At 44.7% G+C, this 18,336-nt stretch overlaps 1 protein-coding gene across 1 annotated transcript; it reads left to right on the forward strand.

The window, feature by feature from the left end:
• The first annotated feature begins 7,129 nt into the window (after positions 1-7,129).
• On the forward strand, positions 7,130-13,611 carry LOC123824151 (cationic amino acid transporter 3-like). Its single transcript, XM_045847255.1, has 11 exons — positions 7,130-7,502; positions 8,574-8,729; positions 10,128-10,305; positions 10,659-10,771; positions 10,928-11,150; positions 11,516-11,655; positions 11,761-11,863; positions 12,483-12,667; positions 12,859-13,025; positions 13,295-13,403; positions 13,550-13,611. Exons 1-11 carry the CDS (start codon positions 7,130-7,132, stop codon positions 13,609-13,611), a joined length of 1,809 nt encoding a protein of 602 aa, XP_045703211.1.
• Positions 13,612-18,336: the final 4,725 nt, after the last annotated feature.

Genomic DNA, 18,336 nt, shown 5'->3' on the forward strand with positions numbered 1-18,336 from the left:
TAAACTTTCCTGGAATATCTACAACCACATGGAGCAAACACATCTACATTGTCACACTGTTGTGGTATTTGGCCAGGGAGATCACATTTTGCTGAATGTAATATTCTTTTCTTTCTTTCTTTCTTTCTTTCTTTCTTTCTTTCTTTCTTTCTTTCTAAGATTTTATTTATTTATTTTCAGACAGAGGAGAAGGAAGGGAGAAACAGAGGGAGAGAAACATTAATGTGTGATTGCCTCTCACGAACCTGCCACTGGGGACCCAGCCCACAACCCAGGTGTGTGTCCTAACTGGGAATCGAACCAGTGACACCTTGGTTCATAGGCCAGTGCTCAGTCCACTGAGCCACACTGACCAGGGCTGAATGGAGTACTCTTCCCTGCCAAATTAATTAATTAATTAATTAATTCCAGGCCCAAATGACACCAATATTTAGTCCTACCAAATATTGAAGAAATAAATCATTTTGTATATCCAGAGTCATTTTTGTAAGAAAAGTAGCATTTCTAACCCTTGGAAAGGGAGACTGGGAGATGGGGTGACTGGGAACTTGCAAATGATTTTTGCAGCATTATCCACTTTGACTCATTCTGATTTTTTGAAATTAAGGTATGACTCATGCCAGAGTGAACCACCGGGGTAATAAGGAAAGAGTGGGGGAATGTTGTAACTGGAACAGATTGAGTTCTTGAGTCAATACCCAGAGATGGCATCCAGAACACAGGTGAAGAGAGCCTGCAGGTGGGGTGACTAACCAGATGTACCCCTCCTCTCAGCCCAACCACAGAGGAGAAGCCGAGGATGAACCTCCATTCACCCCCTCTGAGAAAGCAGAGCTGGCATTTTAGGAGAACAAAGGGGAGAGGAGAAACTTCATGATAATGCTTGTCTGTGCAGATGTGAATGGTCCTTCTATCTTTTGCCTGGAGGGGGAAGTTAGAGTAATAGGTTTGCACTGCTTCCTCCTCTTGGGAGTAGCCCCTCTGTGAAGAAGGAATTTATGGCAGTCTTATTTCCCAGAATTTTCTACTTTTAGATAGATAAGGGAAACTCTGAGAAGGCTCTATCTGTATCTTGTCAACTCTCAGATGTCTTCTGTTTAGAATAATTTTCACAAACAGCAAGTGCTGGTGAGGATGTGAAGAAGGGGGAAGTCTTTTGCACTGTTGGTGAGAATGCTGACTGGTGCAGCCACTGTGGAAAGCAGTATAGAGATACCTGAAAAAGTTAAAAATGGGTCTGCCTTTTGACTCCATGATCCCACTTCTGGGAATATACCCAAAGGAACCCAAAACATGAGTTCAAAAGAACATAAGCACCCCTATGTTCATTGCAGCGTTAACTTACGATCGCCAAAATATGGAAGCAGCCCAAGTGTCCATCAGTAGATGAGTGGATAAAACAACTATGGGACATTTACACATTGGAATTCTACTCAGCCATAAAAAAGAAAATTTTACCCTTTGCAAGAGTATAGATGGACCTGAAGAATATTATGTTAAGTGAAATAAACCAGTCAGAGAAAGAAAAATACCAAATGATTTCCCTCATATGTGGAATCTAACAAACAAGCTGAACTAACAAAACAGACATACTCATAGATGGACAGCAGATAACAGCTAGTATCAGGGGAAGGGGTTGAGCAACAAGGATAAAGGACTCACAGACAACAGTGTGGTGATTGCTGGGGGAAGAGGGGTATAAGGGGACTAAATGGTAATGGGAAAAATATAATAAAGATTAAATAAAAAAACAAGTATTATAACAAAAAAATTGTAATGTAGAAATTAAAACTGAGATATTTTTAAATTTAAAAAACAAAGAATAACTATCATCCCAGCTTTGGGGATCTACACAACCAACCAACAGTCTTCGCCACAGCTTAAGCCATGTCACTCCATCTATTCCCTGTGTGATTGGCTTTTTAAAGATTTAATTCAGCCCTGGCTGGTGTATTTCAGTGGACTGAACTCGGTCCTGCAAACAAGCAGGTTGCAGTTCGATCACCAGTCAGGGCACTTGCCAGGGTTGCAGGCCAGGTGTCCAGCAAGGGGCACACGAGAGGCAACCATACATTGATGTTTCTCTCCCTCTCTTTCTCCTTTCTGTCCTCTCTCTCTAAAAATAAATAAGTAAAATCTTAAAAAAAATAAATAAAGGTTTAATCCAGTTTGGGTCACTGGCACCCCGTGTTTCTGCACGTGGGTTACTTGATCATGTCCCATTTGGTCTGTCTGTCCTTTTCAAGTAAGCTGCCTCAGGCCTTGCACTCCCTGTGGGAAGCTTCGAAGTATGTGGCCACTCTGAATGAGTCACCCTCAGCCATGCTCCTGTGGTATGCAGAATATTTTGAGCTGAAAATCTTGAAGACCCAGAAGGCTCAGGATGAACCTTTGGCCTTTCCCACTTACTGCGTACAAGAATTTAAGATAGAGGACCTGTTCCAGGAAGGGAGAGATCACCACAGATACAGCAGTTTATTATAAATGAGTGCATGATAGGAAGGAACTTGGCAAGGCCCTTGGTCAGAGTCCTCTCTTTGTCCCATCGTTTCAAGGTGACCCAGCAAACATTTCACTAAACATGAATTCTTTTCATCCCCTTTAAATGGTCTCACCTCCCTTTGAAAACCTAGATCCCTGCCTCCCCGTTCTTGGTCCAGAATGACATATATACCTTACCTTGCCTTCCTGCTTTTGGAATTTTCATGCTTATGTGAATTCCCCGTGTACACATATTAAAACTTGATTTTCTCCTGTTAATCTGTCTTGTGTCATTTTACTACTTATTTTTTCATTGGATTTTAGACAGAAAAGGGGGTGTAGAGAGAGAGATTGGTTTGTTGTTCCACTTAATTCTGCATGCATTGGTTGATTCTTGTTTGTACCCTGACCCGGGATCAAGATTGAACCTGAAACCTTGACGTATCAGGATGACGCTCTAACCAACTGAGGTACCTGGTGGGGGCTGAGCTTGCTGTCATTGTAATTATTCAGCCAACCAGAAGAACTAAGAGGGAAAGGGGTAAAGTGTCCCCATCCCTGACAAGTGGAAGATGGACCGAGTAGGGTTGTGAGCGGGGTCCCAGGTTATAGACTCCCTACTTCTGGGATCCTTGATGAAATGGATTCATGCATTTAAGAAAAATCATAGAATCATATTACCCAGCAATTCTGGGTATATATCCCAAAGAATTCAAAGCAGGGCCTCAGGGAGGTAGAAGTGCACCCATGTTCATAGCGGCATTATTCACAAGTCAGAAAGTGGAAGCCACCCAAGGATCCTTTGATGGGGGGATGGATAAACATAAGATTCCATACAAAGGAATCTTATTCAGCCTTGAAAAGGAAGGAGATTCTCACACAGGCCACAGCATGAAGGAGATGTGAGGACATTTACTCAAGTGATAGAAGCCTTACCCCAAAAGGACAAATACTGTATGCCTCCATTTCTGTGAAGTATCTAGAGCAGTCAGGCCCTTAGAGACAGAAAGTAGATGGCAGGGGCCAAAGTGTGGAGGGCAGTGAGGGTTAAACGGGGGTGGGGGTGAGGGTGGGTGGGAACAGAGTATCAGTTTTGCAAGATGAGAATTCTAGAGTGTGAGGGCGCAGCAGTGTGCATACACATAACAGTTCCAAACACAACACTTTAAAATGGCTCAGATGGAGAATTTTATGTCATGTGTATTTTACCACCATTAAAAAAAAAATCTTAGAGCTGAGACAGAGAAGCTTCCACGTCTGATTGCATCACAGCAGAGGCCCTTGGCCCCACCCCGCCTACCCAGCGGGGAGAACTAGCTGTTCTTTTAAGTGTTTCCAGCTCCAGCTTTAAAGATATTATCAGCTCAAGCCGACCTGGCTTAGCTCAAACTCCCTGACTCCGACCCAGTGATCTGGGATCTGCTCCCGCGGTCCGGTAAGTCGGGGTAACCCCTCTTCTGTCCCAGACAGGGCGCGTGTGTTCTGATATTCCTGCAGACCTCGGCAATCGCAGCATTCACTTAGTTGCTCAGCCTGGCTCCATCTGAAGGGCAGAAAAGACCCATTTTCCAGACAAGAGAAACAGCTGTGAGCGGAGAAGGGGTGGGAGCTGGTGGGGGAGATGGGTTGAGTGCGCGTAGGCTCTGAGGCTGGTTGTTGTTTTCTTCTTAAAAAATGTATTGATTTGAGAGACAGAGAGAGAAACATTGATCTGTTGTTCCACTTATTGGTGCATTCATTGGTTGTTTCTTGTATGTGAACCCTGACCTGGGATCCAACCCGAACCTTGAAGTATTGCCTCCATGCTCTAACCAGCTGAGCTACCCCGCCAGGGTGAGGAGGCTGGTTGTTTTATTTCATGTGCAAACAATATTAAAGGTTAAAAGCTATTCGGGGTTTAGGGTGGGTGCACCACAGATATCAGGCTGTTGTATACGCTGATTTATTACACTGAACAATTCCATGAAGCTGGCTCTATTATTACCATCAGCACAACCTTTAACAAAAATTGTGGCAGACATAAAATTTACTGTCTTAACCGTCAACGCTATTATTATTGGTAACACTTAAAAAATTGTTGTAGAATACACATAATGTAAAATTAACCACCTTCACTACTTAAAAAAAAGATTTTATTTATTTTTAAAGAGGAGGGAGAAAGAGGAGAGAGATGTCGACCTGTGAGAGAAACAGCAGTTGGTTGCCTCTCACACGTCCCAGAGTGGGACCTGGCCCACCACCCAGGCATGTGCCCTGATGGGGAATTGAACCTGCAACCTTTCCGTTCACAGGCTGCCACTCAATCCACTGAAGCCAGGACAGCATCTTAACTATTTTTAAGTGTACAGTTCAGTAGTGGTAAGTATATTCACACCGCTGTGCAACCAGTCTCCAGAACTCTTACTCACCTTATAAAACAGAAATCCTGTCCTTGCCATTAAACAGTAACTCTGTTTCCACTCCCCAGCCCCTGGAACCACCATTTTACTTTTTTTTTTTTTTTGCTTTGTTTTAAAATTTTTTTCAATTACAGTTGACATTCAATTTACATTAGTTTCAGGTGTACAGCCTGAAACTAATACCTTTTACACCTTTTTTATATGTACCTTATAAAGTGATAAATATGGTACCTATCTGGCAGCACACACATATAGTTTTTACAATATTACTGGCCAAATATTCTTTTTTTAATTTTATTTTTTTATCACCATTTACCCCCCTTATGCCCTTGACTGTATTCCCTACACTGTACTTTGCATCCCCCTGACTGTTCTGTAACTACCACTTTGTACTTCTTAATCCTTTTTTCTTTTTCTCCTAGCCCTGTTTCTGTAAATTTGACTACTCTACATAATTAATTCACAGAAGTGGGATCATACAGTATTGTCTTTTTGTGATCAGTTTATTTTACTGAGCATAAATGTCCTCAGGGTTCATCAATGCTGTAGCATGTGACCAGATTTCCTTCCTTTTAAAGGCTTCCCCACCTGCCAACCACCCCCCACCCCCCCCACCCCCCCCCCCATCCATGCCCCAAGAGAGGTGTAATGAGGAGACATACCGGGCCTCAAAGAAGTAGCAGATAGCATCCTGTCACTTCTGATTTGGGGTGAAGAAGAGTCCTACAGGCCCTGAGGCCATTGGGAGGCCACACTGGGTCAATGTTTCTCCTGAGCTGGGTGGGCTAGAACCTCTCCGTCCCTACAAATCCCATCTCTTCCCTCCAGCTCCAAATTCCACATCCCCATTTCACTTAAAAAACAAACAGGATAACCTGGGAAGCAATCATGTTTCAGGACCCTCGGCAGAGAAATGTGGTGCTTGGGAGTTCTTATTGCCAAGCCCAAAAGTCACTTACCAAGGACGGGAGGAAATAATGATGATAATATTTTCCTCTATTTTACTGAGGGAGGACAGGGCACACACGGTCTGTAGCTCATGCAGAATCAGACAGCTGTTCAGTGGCAGAGCTGGATTTGAAGCTGAGTGGTGTGGCCTCAAAAATCAGTCCTCTTATCCACTCTGTTCATCTGCTGTTGGTCTTATCAGAAGCTTTTGCTTGATTCTCTCTTCAACCAACCCTTTTAGTAGTAGTGACACATCCTAATAGTCTTCTTTACATTTAAAGAAAACAAGGCTCAGACATGGATGACTTACCCAATGTGTCTTTTTACCATTGCTCTGTGGAATTGGTCTTCTATTGCCCCCATCCATCCTGGGGCCAAGGATGGATGGACACTTTTTAAATTTTACTTGTAATAGTATTTATTTTGTGCTGAATTTACTCCTGGGCCATAAGTTTGTTTGTGTGTTTTTTAAAGATTTTATTTATTTATTTTTAGAGAGAGGGGAAGAGAGGGAGAAAGGGAGGAAGAGAAACACCATTAATTGGTTGCCTTTCACATGCCCCCAACTGGGGACCTGGCCCACAACCCAGGCGACCCTTCACTTTGCAGGCTGGCATTCAATCCACTGAGTCACACCAGCCAGGGCCAGTCCATAAGTTTTTGTTTCTTCAGTTTCTTCTGCGATATCCTTTTCTTCTGTGCAATTTCCTCTTCTGGTTGGTTTAGGAACAGTCAGCTCTTTTTCAGGAAGGGTCATCTCAGTGTGGCAGGGAGAGCTCACGTGTGGGTCCGTCTACCTGTGAGCTCTGTACGTTCTGCACCTTGGGAGCTTAGTTTGCCTGGACGTGCTCAGCAACAAGAGTCTACATCTAAACTCAAGTTCAGCATCACTTTCTGCAGTTTTAAGCACATGCAGAAAACTCAACATTCTTTTTGGGCCACTGAACCTGTGTCCAGCCCCACTGTTTGGCCTGGGCACACCTACCAACCCCACTGTTGTAACAATGGAATGGCACACACTGCTTCTACAAAGTGACAGCCTTCAGATAGATCCTCAGTGGCTTTTTGTACATGCACACCTTTGATGGCCTGGGCAGTTTCATGAGTGTTCTTAAAGTGAACATGAGGATCTGAACTTCATGATTTCCATGATTTCTTGGGGGTTTCTGAGTCAAGTGAACAGCAAGCCATTTTCAGAGGCCACCCCTGGCTGTTTGCAGGAAGAGGAAGCTGGATGTTCTTGATGGCTTTCTGTGTTGTTTTCTCCGCAGAGCTAAGCCTCCTCCTCAACTCCATCTACGATGCTGTGTCAACGTGTTCGCCAGTTTGGTCAGAAGCTAGTTCGCAGGCTGCCTCTGGAGCCAAGGGAGGGGACTGACAGCCGCCTGACCCGTTGTCTGAGCACCCTAGACCTGGTGGCCTTTGGTGTGGGCAGTACTCTGGGGGCGGGTGTGTACGTCCTGGCTGGTGAAGTGGCCAAGGACAAAGCTGGACCAGCGATTATCCTCTGCTTCTTGGTGGCTGCCCTGACTTCCATGTTGTCTGGGCTCTGCTACGCGGAGTTTGGGGCCCGGGTACCATGCTCCGGTTCTGCGTATCTCTACAGCTACGTCACGGTGGGACAGCTGTGCGCCTTCACGACTGGGTGGACCCTTATCCTCTCCTATGTCATTGGTGAGTGGACGTGGCCATGTGAGGGAAACAAGCGACTTAGATCAGGAAAATAGGAGCAGGGAGTGGGGTCTCCATCCTCATTCACGAACACTTTGTTATCTGCCTTATGAGGGGAAGTGGGTGACAGTGTCAGGAAAACCCCCAAACTTCACTCTTAATTATATCTTGCTACTCTACTCTTAACTCTATCCTGTACTTAACTCTATCCTGCTTTCCTTTAATGACTGAACCAAGAACCAGGAAGAAATAGGAACTGTAGGAACTGGGGAAGAATTCCTGTGGGGGAGACACATGGTCCTTAAGGCTTCTTCCCTCAACATAGTAACTTCTTTGTTCAGCTGTTGGCTTCATGAAATTGTCCCCTGACCACCCACTTCCCTCTTTTCTTTTTTCTAAGATTTTATTTATTTATTTATTTTTATCGATTTATTTTTTAATTGTTTTTTTTTAAAGATTTTATTTATTTATTTTAGAGAGATGGGGAAGGGAGGGAGAAAGAGAGGGAGTGAAACATCAACATGTGGTTGTCTCTAGCACACTCCATACTGGGGATATCGCTTGCAACCCAGGTATGTGCCCTGACTGCCCTGACTGGGGACCAAACCAGCGATACTTTGGTTCAAAGGCCTGAGCTCAGTCCACTGAGCTATACCATCCAGGGCCAATTTATTTATTTTTAGAGAGAGGGGAAGGGAAGGAGAAAGAGAGGGAGAGAAATATCAATGTGTGGTTGCCTCTCCTATGCCCCCTACTGGGGACCTGGCCTGCAACCCAAGCACAGGTCCTGTCTGGGAATTGAACCAGCAACGCTTTGATTCACAGGCCAGCACTCAATCCACTGAGCCACACCAGCCTGGGCCCCTCTTTTCTTGTATAATATTACTCTCCTTCTAACACATGAAATGGTCTACTTGTTTTATGAAATATCTGTGTCTGCTCTCTTTGTCCCATGAAAAGAAACTCTTTGAGATTAGGTATTTTATATGTTCTTTCGTTTTTTCCCAAAAATATATCCCATGGTGCCGAGCAGGGGTGCAGACTGTTTGCAAATGAAGGTCTTGTGTCCTGCAGGCAGTGCCAGTGTGGCCAGGGCCTGGAGCTCCGCCGTGGACAGCCTGACCGGGAACCGCATCTCTCAGGTGCTGCAGGGAAGCTTCTCTCCACAGGTGCCCCACCTGGCCAAGTACCTAGACTTTTTCTCGCTGGGCCTGGTGCTGCTGCTCACTGGTGAGGCAGGGGTCCGAGGCTGGATGGGGAGAGTGGGGCATGGTGGGGGAGCCGGGAGGGGAAAGGCTTAGAGGTGGCGAAGGGGTGGGGAGATTAGAGATTAGAAAGAGTTTGTGGTTGGTGGGAGAGACAGGAAGGCAAGACATAGACCGTTGTTTCTCACACTTGGAACTCCTGATATTTTGAGCTGAATCATTCTTTTCTGTGGGGCAATTATTGTAGGACATTGAGTGATTCTCCCATGACTTAGTCACTAGATGCTTGTGGCACCCACCCCCAAATGTCCCTTGGGCAACAGAGTCACCTCCAGCTGAGACCTATTAATTTAGACAAAGTTGCTTCCTCTGTACTGAGACCAAAGTTTGAAAAAATTATTTTGTTTAAAAAAAATTGAGGTACAATTTACATAATGTAAGAGTAGCCATTTTATTTTATTATTATCCCCAGCTTTACTGAGATATAATAGATATGTAACATCATGCAAGTTTAAGTGGGTGATATGATATTTGTGTACACTGGGAGATGGTTACCACAATAGGAAATCAATCATTTTATTTTAATTTTTATTTATTTATTTTTACTTATTGACTTTAGAGAAAGAGGAAGGGGGAGAGAGGGAGGGAGAGAGAGAGACAGAAACATCAATTGTTGTTCTACTTATTGACACATCCATTGGTTGTTTCTTATATGTGCCCTAACCAGGGATCACACCCCACAACCATAGTGTACTGGGACAATGCTCTAACCAACTGATATACCTGGCCAGGAAGAATAAATCAATTTATTTTATTTTTATTTTTTTAAAGATTATTTATTTTAGAGGTGAAGGAAGGGAGAATGAGAGAGAGAAACATCCATGTGTGGTTGCCTCTTGCTTGTCACCTACTGGGGACGTGATCTGGCCAGCGACCCAGGCATGTGCCCTGACTGGGAATTGAACTGGTAACTGTTTGGTTCGCAGGCTGGTGCTCAATCCACTGAGCCACACCACCAGGGACAGAATCAATCAATTTAAAGTGCACAATTCAGTGTCCCTTAGTACCTTCACAATGTTATGCAACCATCCCCTTCATCTAGTTCTGAAACATTTTTATCACCTCAAAAAGAGACCCTATAACCATTAAGTGTCCCTCTCCCCTTTACCCCCCAGTCACTGGAAACAACTAGTCTGCTTTCTATCTATGGATTCAGTGATTTTTCTGAGAGAGGGAGAGAGAGCAAACCATGGATTTGTTGTTCCATTTACTGATGCACCCATTGGTTGATTTTTGTATGTGCTCTGACCGGGGATCAAACCCTCAGCCTTGGCATATCGGGAGGATACTCTAACCAACTGAGCTACCCAGCCAGGGCTGGATTCATTGATTTTGTATGTTTCCTCTCCCATCTTCCCCACAGGTCTACTGGTTCTGGGAGCTAGGGAGTCAGCCCTGGTTACCAAGGTGTTCACGGGCCTGAACCTTTTGGTTCTCAGCTTCGTCATCCTCTGTGGCTTCATTAAGGGAGACATGCACCACTGGCAGCTCACGGAACAGGACTACGAATTGGCCAAAAATGGATCAAATGACACTTCTAGGTCAGGAGGCCAGTCTCAGCACAGTCCTGTGTGTGGAGTGCAGAGCTTGGGAACAGAGAGCTGGGGACGGGGGGATGGAGTCCAGGACTGTGGTTATTTATTCATTTATCTTTTAATTGATTTGAGAGAGAGGGGGAAAGAGAGAGAGAGAAAGCTCTAGCCATTGTTCCACTTACTTATGCATTCATTGGTTGATTCTTCTATGCCCTGACTGGGATCGAACCCACAAACTTCACATTTGGGGATGATGCTCTAACCAACCGAGATACCAGGGCAAGACTGTGGTGTTGAGTGCGCTCCAGTAGAGATGGCTTCCTCATCCATGTTCTTCCCCTTACCTTCTCTCCCCCTAGCTTGGGCCCTCTGGGCTCTGGAGGGTTTGTGCCTTTTGGCTTTGATGGGATCCTCCGAGGAGCAGCCACGTGTTTCTATGCCTTTGTCGGTTTTGACTGCATCGCCACCACAGGTAAAACAGCCATTCTGCCCCGCTTGGGTTTAGGCACCATTTGGGCTGCCCTTGAACACAGGGCTGGTAGAACATTGGCCGGCTCTTGAAGGAGCACCTCGTGTCCTCTTCACCTGGGCCTGTGTCCCTGAGCCAGCCCTTCCACCCGGCCCACAGGGGAAGAAGCCCGCAACCCTCAGCGCTCCATCCCCCTGGGCACTGTGATCTCGCTCTTCATCTGCTTCCTGGCGTACTTTGGGGTCTCTGCGGCGCTCACTCTCATGGTGCCCTACTACCAGATTCATTCTGACAGCCCCTTGCCGCAGGCTTTTCTCTACGTTGGATGGGCACCTGCCAGATATGTTGTGGCAGCCGGGACTCTCAGCGCTCTTTCATCCAGGTCAGTGTCTAAAGGGTGTCCAACCTTCTGGCATCTCTGGGCCACACCGGAAGAAGAGGAGTTGTCTTGGGCCACACATTTAATACACAAATACTAACAAAGACTGATGAGCAAAAAAAAAAAAAGGTTTTAAGTAAATTTATGATTTTGTGTTGGGCTATATTCAAAGCCATCTTGGGTTGCATGCGGGCCATGGATTGGACACCAAAGTAAGTTTCTCTCCCATTTTCTCCAGTTCTCAGGTGGTCCAGCCTTGGATGGAGAGATGAGAGGGAGAGACAGCTTGCTCAGTGCAGGCCAGGGAGCAGAAGCCCCAGTCTGTCCTGCTCTTTGTATCCTCACACACATTTCCATTTCTCCTCCAGCCTCCTGGGTTCCATGTTCCCCATGCCTCGCGTGATCTTTGCAATGGCAGAGGATGGGCTCCTTTTCCGGGGACTTGCCCGGATTCACCCCCGCACCCACACCCCCATCATCGCCACCATCGTTTCTGGAACTCTTGCAGGTGAATAAAGAGAACCCGTCCCATTGTTGATCAGTTTCCTCAGCACGGCTGTATGCACTGGGTTCTCATCCCTCTCCCCTCACTTCGTCTGCGCCCTCCTTGTAGCACTCATGGCCTTCCTCTTCGAGCTCAGTGACCTTGTGGACCTCATGTCGATTGGGACTCTGCTTGCGTACTCCCTGGTGGCCTTCTCTGTGCTTGTCCTCAGGTGAGACTCCCCTCCCTCTTTATAAAAAGATGATTTGAGAAAGAGAGAGAGAGACAACAATTTTGTTGTTCCACTTATGTATGCATTCACTGGTTGATTCTTTTTTTAAAAAGATTTTATTTTTAAATTTTATTTTTAGAGAGGGGAAGGGAGGGAGGGAGGAAGAGAGGGAGAGAAACATTGATGTGAGAAAGAAACATTGATCAGTTGCCTCTCACATGCCCCCCAAACACGACTGAACCCACAAGCCAGACATGTACCCTGACCAGGTGTCAAACCAGAGAACTTTTGCTTTGTGGGACAACACCCAACCAACCGAGCCACACCATTTAGGACCATTGGTTGATTCTTTTTTGTGCCCTGAGGATGTAACCTGCAACCTTGGTGTATTGGGACGATGCTCTAACCAATTGAGCTACCTGGCCAGGGCTCTGCTACCTCCTGAAGAAGGAGGGTCTTGAATGGATAGGTATTGATGGGATGGGGAGAATCCTTTCCTGCTTTCATGCTGTCCCCTAAGTGAACTGTCACACTCAGGGTGGGGAAGAGGAGGATTAGGCTGTCCGAAGTTGGATGGGTAGATGCTGATATGAATATTGCATTCACACTTCTACTTCAGGTACCAGCCAGACAAGAAAATGAAGTTGGAAATCATGGAGACAAAGCCTGAATTTGAAACAAGTTCTTTTGAATCTGTACTGGAAGCAGGAACCTCAAAGACTCTCAAAAGTCTGTGTATCACTGTGAACACCAGCCCCACTCGGAAATCTGGCCAGGTGGTCTATGGATGTGCCTTGCTGCTGGGTGAGCAGTCGGTTGTCTCTTTGGTGGTGTTCTGAAGTTGACAGGGTGAGGTGGGAGGGTGTGCCTTTGGAATCTTAGAGATACAATGGCTCTTTTTGTCGTGTGCAGTGTGGGGGTGGGATGTGAGCCAAGGTCCTGACATATTCAGCTTCTGGAGTTGCATCTGTTCTCCTCCAACCTGACCCTCGCAGCTCTCCTGCTGACCATCCTGTGCCTGATACTGGCCCAGTGGCCCAGCCGTCTGGTGGCTGGAGACCCAGGGTTCACAACAGTGACGGGGCTGCTGCTGCTACTCATTCTGGGGATCACCTTCATAATTTGGAGACAGCCCCAGAACCCAACTCCTCTTCACTTCAAGGTAGGTGACTATGCCCCAAAACTGTCTACCTTGAGAGAATGAACTCTGCATACTTTGATGGACCAGGGAAGACAAGGGGAGTCACTAAAACCAATGGGCCATCCCGAGCCACACTCTACTCGGGAACATCCATCGGGATACCCCTGTATGAGTAGGCTCTGAATGCACACCCCAGATAGGACCAGAGCCTTCCTTCCTACCCAGTGGGGCAGAGGGTCTCCCTTCCAGCATCTGTAGTTTGTTCATGGATATACTGACTTTGCCTGTAGGTTCCTGCTTTGCCTGTTCTCCCACTGCTCAGCATCTTTGTGAATATTTACTTGATGATGCAGATGACCCCTACGACCTGGGCCCAGTTTGGCATTTGGATGGTGATTGGTAAGTGGCTTTCTGGGGAAAAGAGGCCTCTTGGGTGCCCAAACTCAGCCTTCTTTCTATGACCTTTCCCCAAAAACTGTCTCAGAAGCCATAATAGGTGGGGAGTGTGCCTGCTTTCCCTTCTCATTGTCTCATTTCCATACCAGGCTTTGCCATATACTTTGGATATGGGATCCGACACAGCATGGAGAAGACCAGTGATCAATAGCCACCAGCCTCAAGCTCCCAATATCCCTAGTGTGAATTAGTATAACCATGGGAAACAGATGTGCAGATCTTCCATACACTGGAGGCATCTTCTCGTTCAATGGAGGCTTTGAGCCTCTATGGAATCTGAAGGTGGTATACATTTAAATGCAGTTAGAGCTCTGGACTTATTGCCGAAAAATGCCTTTAATAGGGTATCATTTTAAAGTAAACTTTTAAAAGCATAATTTACTTACAGAAAAGATGGATACTTTTTAAGTGTGGAGAAAGATGACCTTTCACAAAGAAAGTACAACAGGTGACCAACTGGCAACAAGAAGAAATAAACTGTTACCTGCACATAAGAAGTACTCTCTTACTTGGGGTGGTGAACACACAATACAATATTCAGAGGATGCATTATAAAATTGTATACTTCAAACCTATATAATTTTATTAACCAAATATCACCAAATAAATTCCATTAAAAATATATTTATGCTGCCCTGGCTGGCGTAGCTCAGTGGATTGAGCGTGGGCTGGGAACCAAAGTGTCCCAGGTTCGATTCCCAGCCAGGGTACATTCCTGGGTTGCAGGCCATAACCTCCAGCAACCGCACATTGATGTTTCTCTCTCTTTCTCTCTCTCTCTCTCTCCCTCCCTTCCTTCCCTCTCTAAAAATAAATAAATAAAATCTTAAAAAAAAAGTTACCCTGTTAAAAAAATAAAATATATATATATTTATGCCCTGGCTGATGTGGCTTAGTGGACTGAGTGCCGGCCCATGAAACAAAGGGTCACCAGTTGGATTCCCAGTCACATGCCTGAGTTGCGGGCCAGGTCCCCACTAGGGGGTGCTCGAGAGGCAGTCACACATTTCTCTCCCTCTTTCCCCTATAAATAAATACTCTTTTAAAAATATTTTTTAAAAAAGGCAAATGCCCTCTTGTGCCTATTTCCAGGGAAAATAAAGATTGCCACGAGGGAAGAAAACACATGTTTCAACTATGCATTGTGTCAGGAGTTGCAATTTATTTAATAAAGTTTTTATTCTGTTTTTCACAATTACACTTAACATTCAATATTACATTAGTTTCAGGTGTACAGTATAGTGGTTAGATTTTTATATAACTTATGAAGTGATCCCCCTGACACCATTCATATATAACTATTACAACATTATTGGCTATATTCTCTCTGCTGTACTTTACATCCCTGTGACTATTCTTTTTTTTCCTGTCTTTAGGTATTTACTTATGCTGATAAGTTATTTTTTATTGGATTTTGACCTCCTAACCCCACTCTGCCCCCAAAACCCACAACAAACTGTTGGTAAAGCTATAAACTTAAGATGTGGTTGGTGAAGATGAACTTGTCAGGAGCTTTTTCACATTTCTTTTAATTGTTCAAGTACAGTTTTCTGCCTCCCCCCCAGCCCAACCTCCCAGCCCCCCCCCATTATTGTCCATGTGTCCTCTATAATTGCTCCTGTAAACCCTTCACCCTTTCCCCCTAAAATTCCCTCCCCTCTCCCCTCTGGTCACTGTCACTCTGCACTCAATTTCAATGTCTTTGGTTATATTTTGCTTGTTTGTTTTGTTGATTAGGTTCCTGCCTGTGACTATTCTGTAACTACCAATGTGTACTTCTTAATCCCTTCATCCTTTTCACCCAGCCCTGCAACTGTCCTCCTATCTGGTTTGTTCTCTGTATCTATGGGTCTGTTTCTGTTTTCTTTGTTTTATTTTGTTCATTAAATCACACTTATATGTGAAACCATATGGTCTATGTCTTTCTCTGTCTGCCTTAATTTCACTGAGCATAATACCCTCTAGGTCTATCCATGTTATTCCAACATTCTTTGTGTCAAGAGATGTGCTTTAAATAGGTTGCAACTAAAAAGAAGGGAAAGGATGGGCCACACCAACAGTAACATAAGAAGGCTGGCACAGCTGTGTTAATATCAGACAAAATAGACTAAAAAAAAACACAGAATAGCAACAAAGTAGATCATTTCATACTGATAGAAATGATCATTTTTATTCTCCGCCAGCTTGAGTGAGATATGATCAATAGATAACATCATGTCAGTGACCATTTTTCCTTATGTTTCTGCCCCAAACTATTACAGTTACACAACACAATTGATCTCTTCACTGAAAAAAATAGCAGTATTGCTAGTAGGCAGCGGGCAGGACATGAGAAGTACTGGTGTGCTTGTGAAATGGCTACAGCTGGGTGGAGTTAAAAGGAAGCTAAACTGGAAATACAAGATAGGGTGATGCTACTGCAGAACAGAAACTGGGAGTTGAGATTTATGGATGTTGAAGGGGTTGGTAAGTATAGGCTTGTCTGTGGGAACCAGCCCCTGCAGTAGGGGTAAGATTATGACCATTTGGCAGCATGAAGGTCAAGAAAGCGAGTAGCAGAGTTATTAGAGGAATCACAAAAAGTGGATGAGAATTAATGGAATTAGAAGCCCTAGTGAAATTATGGGGTTCGGAAGCATTCATTAATGGAGACCGAAACTTTATGTAGAAGTTTGATGAAAAGGTTGACATCATCCTATTCATCATTCTTAGCACCCATATGTAGGAACAGCCCCACCTGGAGATAACAGACAATACAGAACACTGCCCATGGAACATTCTATTTTTTTAAATAAAGATTTCATTTATTTTTAGAGAGAGGAGAAGGGAAGGAGAAAGAGAAGGAGAGAAACATCAATGTGTGGTTGCCTTCACACCTCCCCAAATGGGGATCTGGCCCACAACCCAGGCAAGAGCCTTGACTGGGAATTGAACCTCCGACCCTTTGGTTCACAGGCCAGCACTCAATCCACTGAGTCACACCAGCCATAGCCCATAAAACATTCTCGAAAAGTTGAATTACAATGTAATTAGCTCTAGATCAACTATCAGCTCATAGAAGTAAGGGATAGTCACTTAACTGAAAACACAGTCAAACTTAGAACGTGGGCAATTCTCCAGGAAAAAAAATTGTTACTTTTTTGTGAATTGATCTGAGAGAAAAACATCACTTTGTTGTCTCACTTATTGATGCATTCATTGGTTGATTCTTGCATGTGCCCTGACTGGGGATCTGCAACTTTGCCATATGGGGATGATGCTCTAACCAACTGAGTACCTGGCCAGGGTGGTTTTCATTTTTAAAAAGTTGTAAAAATAACAAATGGAATATGTGACACAGAACATATGAGACTTGCAAAACTGAAGTATGTAGTATTTGGCCCTTAACAAAAAAAGCTTGGCAACCCCTGGTCTCGTGTAACTGAATGTGCTCACATTAATTCTCTTTATTTGCTTTGTTGATGTGTTCAAACTTGCCTTGTTTTTTGATGTTTTACTTTGGCCACACATGCCTAGAAGAGATTGGAATGTTCCCTAGTGATCTTGGTTTTTCTTTATATAATTACTTTTTTCATAGTCTGGCTAAAGGTTTGTCGGTTTTGCTCATCTTTTCAAAGAAACAACTTTTGGTTCCATTGATTAATTTTTCACCACTCTAATCCTTGTTATTTTCTTCTTTCTGCTCACTTTTCGTTTGATTTAGTTTGCTCTTCTTTTTCTAGTTTCTCAAGGTGTGGAGTTAGTTTATTGATTAGAGTTTTCTTTTTCTTTCTTTAAAGATTTTATTTTTATTTATTTTTAGAGAGAGGGGAAGGGAGGGAGAGAAGGAGAGAAACATCAATGTGTGAGAGAAATATCAATCAGTTGCCTTTCACACACTCCCAAATGGGGATCTGGCACACAACCTAGGCATGTGCCCTGACTGGGAATCAAACTGGCAACCCTTTGGTTGGCAGCCCCCACTCAATCCACTGACCCATACCAGGCAGGGGTCATTTAACTTTTTTCAATTACAGTTGAAACTCAACATTGTTTCAGGTGTAGGTTAGCCACACTCCTCTGGGCTGTGACCACACCGCCATCCCCGCGTGTGGTTCTCCCCCTAGCAGCTTCAGCACGCACCCTGGATTCCCCAGGCTCCACTCACAGGCATTCAAGCCCTCCTCCGGCTCTCCAAGGAGCCTCCCAGATGCTCCTTTCCTTGTCTCCGAGGATCTGTCTCTCCTCATTCCCTCTGCCCATCTGCTCCTCCCCCAGCTTTTCAAACTCACCCCCATGAGCTCCAGCCTTCCCCACTGGTATTCTCAGATTCCCACCATGGCTCTGGTCCTTTCCCCAGTGTAAACCTTCACTCTAGAGCTGACTGTCTAAGATGGCTCAGGCCCCTCCCAAGTGGAACTGCTCCCTCAACTCCCAGGATTCCAGCCCAGGGTCTGGCTCCTTCCTCAGGAGAAGTCTGGTCCCTTCCCTCCAGCATCACCTCCCTGTCCCTGTTGTGAGACCTCCAGGATGAGGTAGGGGTACTGCGTGCTGGCTCAGCTTCTTCCTGAACAGGTCATGCCTGAATATCCAACAAACTGGCTCACATACAATTTTAATTTTAGCCATTCTGTCAGCGTCTAGTGACCTTACATGGTGGTTTACTTGGCATTTCCTTGACGGGAAATGATGTTGAGCACACAGTTTCACTTACTGGCCACTTGGTGATCTCTTATTCCATATTCAAGTCCTCCCCCCACTCTCTGATTTATTATTGACTTGAAGCATTCTTTAAATAAATATATATTTTTGATCTTAGAGAGAGGAAGAGAGAAAGAAACATTTGTGGTTCCACTTATTTATACATTCACTGGTTGATTCTTATATGTGCTCTGAC

Source organism: Phyllostomus hastatus, unplaced genomic scaffold, assembly GCF_019186645.2.
Source record: "Phyllostomus hastatus isolate PE091 unplaced genomic scaffold, TTU_PhHast_1.1 phas_contig_549, whole genome shotgun sequence".
Classification (NCBI taxonomy): domain Eukaryota; kingdom Metazoa; phylum Chordata; class Mammalia; order Chiroptera; family Phyllostomidae; genus Phyllostomus; species Phyllostomus hastatus.